We start from the raw sequence: 12148 nt of genomic DNA, 5'->3' as shown, positions 1-12148 counted from the left end.
TGCACAAAAAGTAATAATTATGCTATTAGTGATAACAGTTCGTTTCATATAGATGAACCCTAGGCAATGGATTCATATATCAGAGAGTGCGAAGGATTTGGTCCGTCGTATGCTTATGTTGGACCCTGCAGAAAGGATTACGGTTTATGAAGCTCTCAACCATCCGTGGCTTAAGGTACATTTTTAATTGATTTAAAATAGGCATCTAACTACACGTCATTGTTAATTTGTGCAGCAGAGGTGCTATTTCTTTGAAAAGTTTTGGAAAGTAATTGTAAGCAAAATGGTCATGGATTTTCCCACCTCATGTTGACAAGTTTATGCAAAGTATTATAGAATGGTTAAACTATCTGCAGTTGTAGTCTTTTTGATCATTTGTGACCATCTAAAATGAAACATGGAACAATTCTCTGAGAAGTGCATTTTCATTGCTTTGAGACTTCAGCATCATACATTAGAAAAATAACAGGAAATTTTGAGACTATTCTGTAAGTGTGTAGCATTGGGCATCTAGCATGTTAACTTAAAACAATTTAATTCACTTTGGAGCTTAGCCACATTCTGAGTTTGGAGAAAATATCTTATATAGATGTTACTGACTTCATCACAACCATTTTAATATATATTTGCAGAGATAGATCCAGAGTTTAAAATAAAACATATTATATTTCAGGAGCGTGATCGATATGCATACAAAATTCACCTCCCTGAAACTGTGGAACAGCTGCGAAAATTTAATGCAAGAAGGAAATTGAAGGTAAGGTCAAAAGATGAATTATTTGGTTTGGTATGGAAGGATGTTTCCAGTCCTTAACTGAGTAAAATCCAACTTCTAGCTTCCTTGTACAGCAAAACTTGGGTGGAAATACTAAACTTTGTTGCACTACCCATTTCTTAGATCATTGTGCAGGGATCAACTAATCTAAATCCTTTTTTAAGATGGTAACAAAGCATAGTACAGGCAGCCCAATCAAATTGAAAGAGGAGGCTAGACACAGGGAAGAGATTTAAAAAGGAGCGCTCGTGGGCTTTTTCCAGAAGCTCATTTGAACCCTGGGAGGAGGCTACACACAGGTTGTAGTGATCGATTTAAAAAGGAGAGTTCACGGGCTTAGATTTTTTTTCCAGCAGACTAATCAAATTGCTATTCATTAGCAAGAGCAAACAAAAATAAGGTAGGGACGAGTAGAGTAGCCACTGTTGGAGTGGGGAGGCTTTGGCTCAACAGGCTTGGGTAAGAACAGCCTTCAGCATGGCAAGTTTCTTCTTTATGCATTGTATGTTAGTACATAATGCAGTGAAAATTGCTGTGGGGCTGTGTGATGTTCTGTGTGTGAGATGTGGAATTCTTGGAGACCTCCAGCCTCCTGGATAACCTCATCTGCACCAGGTGCACCAAACTGCAGATCCTCAAAGAACGTGTTAAGGCACTGGAGCTGTACCACAATGACCTTCAGCTCGTACAGAAAACTACAGGGAGGTAGTCACCCCTAAATTGCAGGAGACAGGTACCTGGTGACTGTCAGGAGAGGAAAAAGAAATGGCGAGCCAGTACAGAGTACCCCTGTTGGCATTCCTCTCAATAAAAAGTACAGTATACCACTTTGGATACTGTTGGGGGGAAGGGTCTACCAGAGAGGGAGCTGCAGCAACTGGTTCTGTGGTAATGAGTCTGGCACTGTGCCTCAGAAGCAAAGGCGGTGGGGGGTGAAGAAGAGGACTGCAGTCGTGATAGAGAATACCATAGTTAAAGAAGTAGGCATGAGATTCTGTGGGCACAATAGAGAAACCCAGATGGTATGTTGCCTTCCAGATGCCAGGGTCAGGAACATCTTGGGTCGGGTCCTTGGCATTCTAAAAGGGGAGTGTGAGTAGCCAAAACTCTTGGTACATATTAACACCAGTGACTTAGGTAGGAAAAGGGAGGAGGTCCTGAAAGAAGTTAGGGCCTCCAGGGTAGTAATCTGGATTGCTGCCTGTGCCACGCGCCAGTGCGGATCAGAATAGGATGATTTGGCAGAAGAATGCATGGCTGAGAAACTGGCACAGAAGGCAGGGCTTTAGATTTCTGGAACATTGGGATCTCTTCTGGGGACAGTATGACCTGTACAAACACTTCAGCCCAAAGGGAACCAATATCCTTGCAGGCAGTTTTGCTCGAGCTGTTGGGGAAGGTTTAAACTAATTTGGTATGGAGATGGGAACCTGAGTGATAGGGCAAAGGATGGTGCAGTTGGTATACAAATGGATGCAGTGTGTAGTGATAGATTGTGAGGAGGTACAGGCACATAACAGGGCAAAATTGCAGTCAGTGGGATGAGTTGAAATATGACATGGGGACAAAATCGAAAAGGGTGACAAATACAGGACTGAAGGTGTTAAAATTGAATGCATACAGTATACCTAATAAGTTAGATGATTTTTGTGGTTAGAGATTAGTAGGTGTGACTTGGGGACCACTGAGTTGTGGCTGAAAGAAGTTCTTGGTTGGAAGCTAAACATGCAGGGATACACATTGTAGTAAAAGAATAGGCAAGTAGATAGTGGGTAGGGTGGTTCTATTGGTTAAAAAATGAAATCAAATCTTAAGAAAGAGGTGGCATAGGATTGGAAGATGTAGAATCTTTGTGGGTAAAGTCAAGAAACTGCAAGGGTAAAAAGACCCTGATGGAAGTTATATGCAGGCCTCCGAACAGTAACCAGGATATTGTCTACAAATTGCAATGGGAGATAGAAAATGCATCAAAAGGGCAATGTTGCAATAGTCATAGGGGATTTCAGTATTCAGGTAGATTGAGAACATCAGGTTGGTGCTGGATCCCAAGAGAGTATTTGCAAAATGCCTACAGGATGTCTTTTTAAGAGCAGCTTGTGACTAAACCCATTTGGGGAAAGGCTCTTCTGGAAAGGTGTTTAATGAACCAGATTCAATTAAGGAGCTTAAGGAAAAGAAACCCTTAGAGGAGTAGAAGCTAAAGTCAGATTTATCACTATTACAGTGGAGTAAAGGCAGATATAGAGGCGTGAGAGAGAAGCTGCTGAAGTTGATTGGAAGGGGGCACTAGCAAGGATGGTGGGAGAACAGCAATGGCTTCAGTTTCTGGGAGAAATACAAAAGGCGCAGGATAGGTACATCTCAAAGAAGTAGTAGTATTCTAAATACAGGAAGACATAACCATGGCTGACAAAGGAAGTTAAAAAAAACACCATAAAAGCAAAAGAGAAGGCATATAATACAGCAAAAATTAGTAAGAAGGTAGAAGATTCGGAAACCAACAGAAGGCAACTAAAAAAGCCAGAAAGAGAAAATGATGAAATATGAAGGTAAGCTAGCAAATAATATCAAAGAGGATATTATTGATAGCCTCTTTGATATGATTAGGAATATAAAAAGTTATAGGGAGGTGAGAGTAGATATCGGACTGCTGGAACTGACGCTGGAGAGGTAGTAATGGGAGGAGGGAGGAAATAATGGACAAACTAAAGTATTTTGATTCTGTCTTCACTGTGGAAATACTCCCAGGTATGCCAGAAGTTCAAGAGTATCAGAACACAGAAGTGAGTGCAATTACTATCAGTATGGAGATGGTGCTTGGGAAGCTGAAAGGTTTGAAGGTAAATAAGTCAACAGGACTAGATTGACTACACCCCAGGGTTTTGAAAGAGATGACTAAAGAAATTGTGGAGGCATTAGTAATGATCTTTCAAGAATCGTTAGATACTGACATGGTTCTGGAGGACTGGAAAATTGCAAATATCACTCCACTCTTCAAGAAGAGAGGGAGACAGAAGAAAGGAAATTATAGGCCTGTTATCTTGATGTCAGTGGTTGAGAAGATGTTGTGGTTAATTGTTGAGGATGATGTTTTGGGATACTTGGTAGCAGATGGTAAAATAGGTCAAAGTCAGCACCACTTCCTTCAGGGGGAAATCTTGCCTGACAAGTATGTTGGAATTGTTTGAGGAAATAACAAGTAGAATAGACAAAAGAAATTTAGTGGATTTTGTGTACTTGGATTTTCAGAAGGCCTTTGACAAGGTGCTACACTTGAAGCTGCTTAATAAGGTAAGAGCCCATGGTGTTACAGGAAAGAAACTCGCATGGATGGAGGATTTGCTGAGTGGCTGGTTGCTGGTGACAACTGGTACTCCACAGGGGTTAGTGTTGGGACCGCTTCTTTTTATGTTATATATCAATGATTTGGATGATGAAATTGAGGCCTTTGTGGCTAAGTTCCTTGTTGATATTGTTACGAACCCCGTAACTGGGTCACTTACCAGCAAAGATGGAGACGTCCATTGAAGTCTGATGATACTATTTTTAACAGTATTTATTAGTAAAAATACATAAAAATAATATCAATGCAAATATACAGATAATATACATCGTCAATACTAAATCTAAAAGTGCGGGTATAATAATAATCAATAAGAAATTAGCTCTATCGTTGTCTAGGGGATAATGTATTGTCCGATGGAAATATGAAGTTCACTCAGTTCATGCAGGCTGCAGCCTTTGGGGACCGCTTTGTTGCAATGGTTGGAGAGCGAGAGAGAGATTTTGAGAAAAACTTGCCGGCTTTCCTTTTATGATTTCGATCTGTCAGGAGTCTCGTTGTCGTGGCCTTTCACTTGTGGTCTCTCCTTTAGCTAAACCGTTCTTCCGTGATGAGCCCACCACCCTGGCAAGGGAGGACACACATGAGCCCTCACCAGCTGTCGCTATTAAACGCTGTCATGGGATCTCTAGCATTTCTCCTGGTGCGTCTAAAGGGGTTGTTCCCCAGACCCTCTTTTATCCTTACTCACGGGGTCTCAGATGTCAATCAAGTTGGGATGATGCAATCCCTCAACCAGCCCACTCTAGTTGTCCCCTGAGGGGTTACAATGAATAGTACAGTACTCAATACACAATTCCGTCTCCAAGAGACAATGGCCGTTATCAGTGGTTCCATTTCGCTGAGGTCAGGACACATTCCAAACCTTGTGTATTCTGGACGTATCTCTCTCATTTCCTGGGTCCCAGACCCGAATTAATAGCGATCTTGTGATTCTCAAAAAGGAGGGGGCAACTTTGTACCCTTCGGCCCCTCAGAGTTGCTTCACATTCATAACAATATGAAGATAGTTGGAGAGGGTTGATTGTGTTGAGGAAGCAGTGAGTTTGCAGAAGGAATCAGACAGGTTAAGAGAATGGGCAGAGAAGTGGCAGATGAAATACGGGTAGTTCCTGAGTTACAATCGTCCGACTTATGAACAACTCGCATTTACGAACCGAGGAAGGAGAACGCCGTCCGCCATTTCAAGTCGGATCGCAACGCCATCTGCCATTTTAAGTCATTGCCGTTGACACTGTGTTGAGTGTTTAACTTTGTATTTGGCTTAAATTTTTCTTAAGTAAGATTCACCCTGACCCTGCCCCCCTCCATTGCAGTTAGCTGGTGGCACAGTCAGATCAGCACCAGGCTAGAGGACAGAGGTTCCTAAATTCGACTTAGTGAAAGACCACTCCCGTGCCGGGTTGATGTTGATCCAGTGACTCCTGTACCATCTGTGCCAGGTTGATGTCGAGCTTGCAACTCGATCTCGTTAAAAAAAAACAACTCCAGTTTAAATTCTGACGCGGAATATTGTGGAGGATCAAATACCCAAACCCAGCACAGCCCCCATTTGTCCCATTTAACCTGTCTCAGTGCGGTGCAGTTTAGGACCCGGGCAATTCAGTGCTGTGGTCCTTAGGACCCATGGACCTTGGGAGCTGGCAGAGCTCGGGACCCACTGCCCACAGTGTTTCTGTTCCATTGACGGGAAGTGGTTGCGATTGAAAATAAAGTGGAAATAATAAAGCGTTTGGAAAGAGGTGAAATGCCATCGGTCATTGGAAAAGCGTTAGGCTACAGTTGGTCAACGATCAGAACAATTTTAAAGGATAACAGATAAAGTGAAAATAATGGAGTATGTGAAAGGCCCTGCCCCGATGAAAGCTACAATTATTACTAAGCAACACAGTGGTTTAATTATTGGAATACATACATTTCTTAAGTGTTTTATATGACTAGAAAAGTAAAATATATACAATATACTAAGACAAACGTTTGACTAACTGACGCTAATTAATACCAGATGTACTTGTTCCGACTTATGTACAAATCCAACTTAAAGACGGACTCAGGAACAGAACTCATACGTAACCCAGGGACTGCCTGTACAGTATCAGGAAGTGCATGGTCATGCACTTTGGTAGAAGGATCAAAAGTGTAGATTGTTTTCTAAATGAGCAGAAAATTCAAAAATCCATGGTGAAAAGGGGCTTGGGAATCCTTGTACAGGATTTGCTAAAGGTTAACACAGGTTGAGTCATTGGTGAGGAAGACTAAGTATTAGCATTCATTTCTCGAAGACTAGAATATAAAAACAAAGATGTAATGCTGAAGCTTTATAAGACATTATTGAGGCCTCACTTGGAGTATTGTAAGCATTTTTATCTAAAACAGGTTGTGCTGGCAGTTCAGAGGAGGTACATGAGCATGATTCTGGGAATGAAGGAACCTTTGATGGCTCTGAGCTTGTACTTGCTGGAATTTAGAAGAATGAGGGGGAACTCATTGAAACCTATCGTATGTTGAAAGGCCTAGATAGAGTGGATGTGAAGAGGATGTTTCCTGTAGTAGGGGATACTAGGAGCATAGAGCACAGCCTCAGAATAGAGGGACATCCATTTCGAACAGAGATGAGGAATTTCTTTACCCAGTAGGTGGTGAATCTGGAATTCTTTGCCACAGGCAGCTATGGAAGCCAGATCATTGGGTGTATTTAAGGTGGAGGTTGATAGGTTCTTGATTAGTCAGGGTGTGTAAGGTTATAGGGAGAAGACAGGAGAATAGGGTTGAGAGGGAAATGGATCAGCCATGATGAAATGGCAGAGTATACTTGATGGGCTGAATAGCCTAATTCTGCTCCTATCTCTGATGTCTTTGGGTCTAATTTCTATCAAAGCCTATGAAAGATGGCAGGCCAAATATAAAGAGAGAGTACATTGTTCAGGGCAAGCCCCTTAACAGTGTTGATGAGCAGCAGGATCTTAAAGTCCATGTTCGTAGCTCCCTGAAAATGGCTACACAAGTTAATAAGGTGGTTAAGAAGACACATAACATGCTTGACTTTATTAGTCAAAGCATTGAGATCAAAAGTCAGGAAGTTATGTTACAGTTTTATAAAACTCTAGTTAGACCTCATTGGAGTATTGAATAGATTTCCGGTTGTCCCATAATAGGAAGAATGTTGAGGCTTAGAGAGGTTGTTGAAAAGTTTTTCAGGATGCGGCCTGGATTAGAGGGTATGTGCTGTAACAGAGTTTGGACAAACTTGGGTTGTTTTCTCTAGCGGAGGCTGAGGGGGTGATCTGTTGGAAGTTTGTAAATTATGAAAGTCATAGACAGTATCTTTTACCCAGGATCAAAATGTCTAATACCTGGGGGCATACATTTAAGTTGAGAGGGGTAATTTCAAAGGAGCTATGAGGCGTAAGCCTTTTATACAGCGTAGTGGGTGCGTGGAACATGCTGCTTGAGGTGGTGATATTCCTCTTACTTTCCTTAATTGTAGTGAAGCTTGTACCATGATTATGATTTTTCGGAACCAGTTCCAAACTTGAATCTTTCTCCAATTAAAGAGATTTCCTGATCAATATGTCGGCCAAATAAAAATTTCAAATTTGTCCAACAACACCCCTACGCCCTCCCCTTCACCATTATTTTAGTATACTTAATTGAGTCATCCTTCTCATTTGCCAGCCTGTTAATTAGCTTGTGGTCATATATTTTCCACTCCATTATCTTCCTTTGTTGTTTTGATTACAACAGATTTTCCAAATGTCCACATAGATGTTTTATAAACTCTCATCTGTTAATTTTGGCAGATTGACCTTCCTAGACATCCCAGGCATAATAAAAGTTCAGATTTTGAAAAGATGAAATTGTGGATGTTTTGGGAACTACAGTCAGAAAAATTTCTTTTTCCTCAGCTTACTCTTAAGCTAAATAAGTTCAGAATATACTGCAGATTCAGCATTTAATGTTGAGTTGCTCACTGAACACATGATACTCATCTGACTGTCTTTTCTGGAAGGTCAAACAGGAAAAGAAAATTACTGAGTAATATGACAGGATGTTTCCACATTTGCTGTGTCTAAATGTACTTGTTGATAAAGTATGCTTAATTTTGATTGGTTAAAAGAACTGGAAAGTGGTCCAATCAAGTGTTAACCTGGTATGTTGAAACGAAGAGTTGTTATATTTTAATTCATGTCCCTTCCTATACTATTATAGTATGCCTTTGGTTACATGAAGTACTTTTTTTAAAATATTCAGTAATTGTGTTAATCGTCATTTGCTTCTAGCAATGACTCTCAGTCTGCAGGAAACAAATCACTTTGTTATAGTACAGTACTTAAAACAATCATTTCTAAACAATAATATGAAGTCTTCTCCCCACAAAGGACTTTATCACCTTCAGAGATCTCCCTTCTACAGCTTTCAGCCTCATTTTTCCCCAAGCCCTCACTGCCCATTTCTATCTCCTACCCAAGATTCACAAGCCAAACTGCCTTGGTAAGCCCATTTTTTCTGCCTGTTCCTACCCTGCTGAACTCATACAGTCAAATCTCAACTCCATCTTGTCCCCTTTGTTCAGTCTCTTCCCACCTCTATCCATAGCACTTTGGGTGATCTCCACTACTTCCACAACTTCCAGTTCCCTGGCCCTGACTGCTGAATTTTCACTTCTGCTCCTCCCACTTTCTCCAGACCAAAGGTGCAACCATGGGCACTTGCACAGGCTACATTTATGCTCACCTTTTGTTGGCTATGGGGAGCAATCCATGTTCCAAACCTGCACCAACAATGCCCCAACTCTTTCTCCTCTGCATGTCACCTAGTTCCCTATTAACATCCACCCTGCACTCGCATTAACTTAGTCCATTTCTGACAGCCCTCTCCCTTCATCTGTCTCGATCTCAGGAGACAGATTACTCACTGGCATTATCTACAGAACTACTGACTTCCAGCAGTTACTTTGACTACACCACTTCCCACAGAGCCACTTGCAAGGATTCTTTTGTTGCATGAACGAAGTCACCAGAGAAAATTACTGATAGATACAAACAGCTTCTTTAAACGACAAAACAAAGTACAGCAGGCATCATATGAAGATACTTCAGGCCAAAAGGTCTGCCGGCCCAATGTGGGGCTCAATATTTTATGTGCTAAGCATCAAAGGACAATTCCATATTTACAATGTATGGACAATGCTTTCTTTGAAACTACATACAACCTTCACACCTCCTGATTCACATCCACATCACAGATATTTAATCAGCGTTGTCCAGACTGGGATTTTTAGGAACCCATTGTTCAAAGCTGCACTCCGAATTAAATCCACAATACATATTCAGATGTGAAGACTAGTAGCCAAAGTCAGTTGGTAACTGTATGCGTCCTAAATCCAAAAATCATTCTAATGGATGCTATTCCCTTTTCTCACTTCACCCATCAACATCACATCATGATGAGACTTACACTCCAGGACATTCAAGATGTCCTTGTTTTGTTAAGAAAATGAGATTCTATCACCCCTCCACCCCCACCCCACCTGCTATTAATGCAGCTATCACTTCCACATCGGCCCTCAGACTTTCTACCCAGACGTAACAGGGATAGAGAGCCCACCACAAGCACATCTTTCCCTCAACTCTCCACTTTTCACAGTGATCACTCTGTCTTCCTTGTCCACTCATCCTGCCAACCATTCACCCTACAGGCTCTTACCCATGCTAAATGCTACACCTGCCCCTAGAGTACTTCACATGTAAATCCGCCAGTGTCATTTATTGCATCTGATGCTCCCAGTGTGACCCCTATATCAGTGAGAACCAACCCGATGCAACATACTGAGTGTCTTTCCATGGCCCCCTCCACTTCAGGTTGAGGCTAGATGCAGACCAGAGGAACAGCACCTCATATTGCAACCTGATGGCACAAAGATGGATTTTGCTAACTTCTGGTAACCACTTCCCTTTGTCCATATATTGCTTTCCTTTTTTCATATACCCCTCTCCCACTACCCTTTCTCACCGTCTTCCCTTTTGATCTCCCATCACCTACATATTTTCCCTCTGGTTCTTAAATTTTTGGAAAATGATTTGTGAATTCTGTAAAGGCATATTTCAAACACCCAAACATCTGTAATGCGGAGATTGCCTGTTGTCTGAGTATTGTCTTAATTATTTTCTGTTTTGTAACTTTCTCGAGGTATTCAATTAATATTTTGTAGGTTAGCACACTGTTTATTGGTTTGAAAACCACTAGGTTAAAAAAATGAATTATAGATAGACAAATAAGCTTGCAATTGTAATGTTTTTCCTTAATTTATTTTAGGGAGCAGTTCTTGCAGCTGTATCAAGCCACAAATTCAATTCTTTCTATGGTGACCCACCTGAGGAGCTGCCTGACTTCTCAGAAGACCCTACCTCTTCAGGTAAAATGTTTTAACATTTGGATTCCAAAGGCAATTCCTGCAAATAGTTTAGGTAAATGAAAATTTTGAAGTTCTGCAGCACAAATATACTTATAATTACTAAGCCAGTCTTCTAATTTTTCAAGTCCATAGCATACAGCAAGTTTGCATTTAAATGTTGAAAAAATATGAAATTTTTTTAAACATGACACTTTGTCTTGAATTAATACATGCAGGCATAAGCAAAGTCATTCAACATAAACGTGTGTTTAAAGGCTTTGTCGTCTGACAATGTGTAATGAGATTATTATCACTACTCCTTGAGTAAGTGCCTGACTGGGAGTCTGCTGAACAAACTTAAGTCTGAATAGTTCTTTTAATTTTGCATGTTAATATTATGACTTTGTAATTCTGAATCAGTCCACTTCCAAAACTTGAGACTGTAACTCGTAAGCTGTGTTTCTTGAAAACAATGGTTCAGATGTGCTGGTGGCAAGCTGTATGCATCAGGAACTGCCTGCTTGCTGCAGTACTTGCCTGTCCATTGCATAACTGCAATATGTCAGATATTTACACAGCTAATTTTGTGCTCTTCCGCTGCACTCATCACTGACTCAACAGGCATTCCATAAGTTAGAAAACTAATGGGCTGAGTACACTGCATGTACCCCCTTACATTTACTACAGCCAGGACAATGTAATTTCTGTTTCGGAAAAACAAAATTAAACTGTGATGCTGGAAATCTTAAAGTGAAAAAAAAAGAAAATGCTAGATGTGCTTTGCAGATTAGGCAGCACCTATGAAGCAAAAATGGAATTAACATTTTGGGTTGATAATCTTTCATCATTCTTTGGACATGAGAATCTGCAGATGCTGGAATATTGCTAAGGAAGGGGGAAGAAGCTAGAATTTCTGCACCCTTGCTTTCCAATCTTGATGAAAGGTCTGGTCCCAGAACATCAACTGTTTTATTTTCCTCCATAGATGCAGCTTGACCTGCTGAGTTCCTCCAGCATTTTGTGTGTGGTGCACATCATTTACTTGTTCATGTTTTATTTATCTGCTTTATTTCAAGTTTTCAATTGATAACAGCCTTGTGTTCATAAGGAAAAAATAGCCTTTTTAATAACTTTTACTTTTCTCAACATTTGTAAATAGTGAATAGACTTACAGCTAAAACAGGAAGATTCATTTAATGCAAAATTATATCTGGTGTAGAAAGCAGCCTTGACACCTGGGGCTGTATTAGCATGATCTGAACGAATATTTTGATGAATTACACATTATGCAACATTGACCTATAGAGGAACTAGAAGTGGATGCTGCAAAGGTTAGAAATGAAACATTTATAATTCACTCAGGTCAAGAAGTAATGCCATTTTACTTGACCTTTTAAAAGTATGGGTTATTTTTCTAATATTTTTTAGCAAGGCTCTTTGCTGTGAAAATAATTCAAATAGTCCTCGTTTGAATTTGCAACTATTGATATATGCACTTTTATTTATAGTAAAACATGTAATTTCTGAATGTTTTTCTGAGTAGTTCTGAAGGTAGAATTGTGCTGATTTTATTTTCATTCTAAATTTCATAATCTGTATTTCATCTGATTTGTTTCATGCCAGAAAGTTTATTAAC

General features: G+C 40.4%; 1 protein-coding gene across 4 annotated transcripts in view; it reads left to right on the top strand.

Annotated features, from left to right (window-relative positions):
- caska (calcium/calmodulin-dependent serine protein kinase a) overlaps positions 1-12148 on the top strand; it is a 411874-nt gene that overhangs the window by 232504 nt on the left and 167222 nt on the right. For all 4 annotated transcript variants that reach the window (XM_059968272.1, XM_059968271.1, XM_059968270.1 and 1 more), the window contains exons 8-10: positions 53-175; positions 674-757; positions 10434-10533. In XM_059968272.1, the coding sequence (XP_059824255.1) occupies positions 53-175; positions 674-757; positions 10434-10533 (307 nt within the window). The remainder of the gene's footprint in view (positions 1-52; positions 176-673; positions 758-10433; positions 10534-12148) is intronic.

Source organism: Hypanus sabinus, chromosome 4 (genome assembly GCF_030144855.1).
Source record: "Hypanus sabinus isolate sHypSab1 chromosome 4, sHypSab1.hap1, whole genome shotgun sequence".
In the NCBI taxonomy this organism is placed as follows: domain Eukaryota; kingdom Metazoa; phylum Chordata; class Chondrichthyes; order Myliobatiformes; family Dasyatidae; genus Hypanus; species Hypanus sabinus.
The sequence above is the reverse complement of the archived record's forward strand: the minus strand, read 5'-3'. Positions and strand labels throughout refer to the sequence as shown.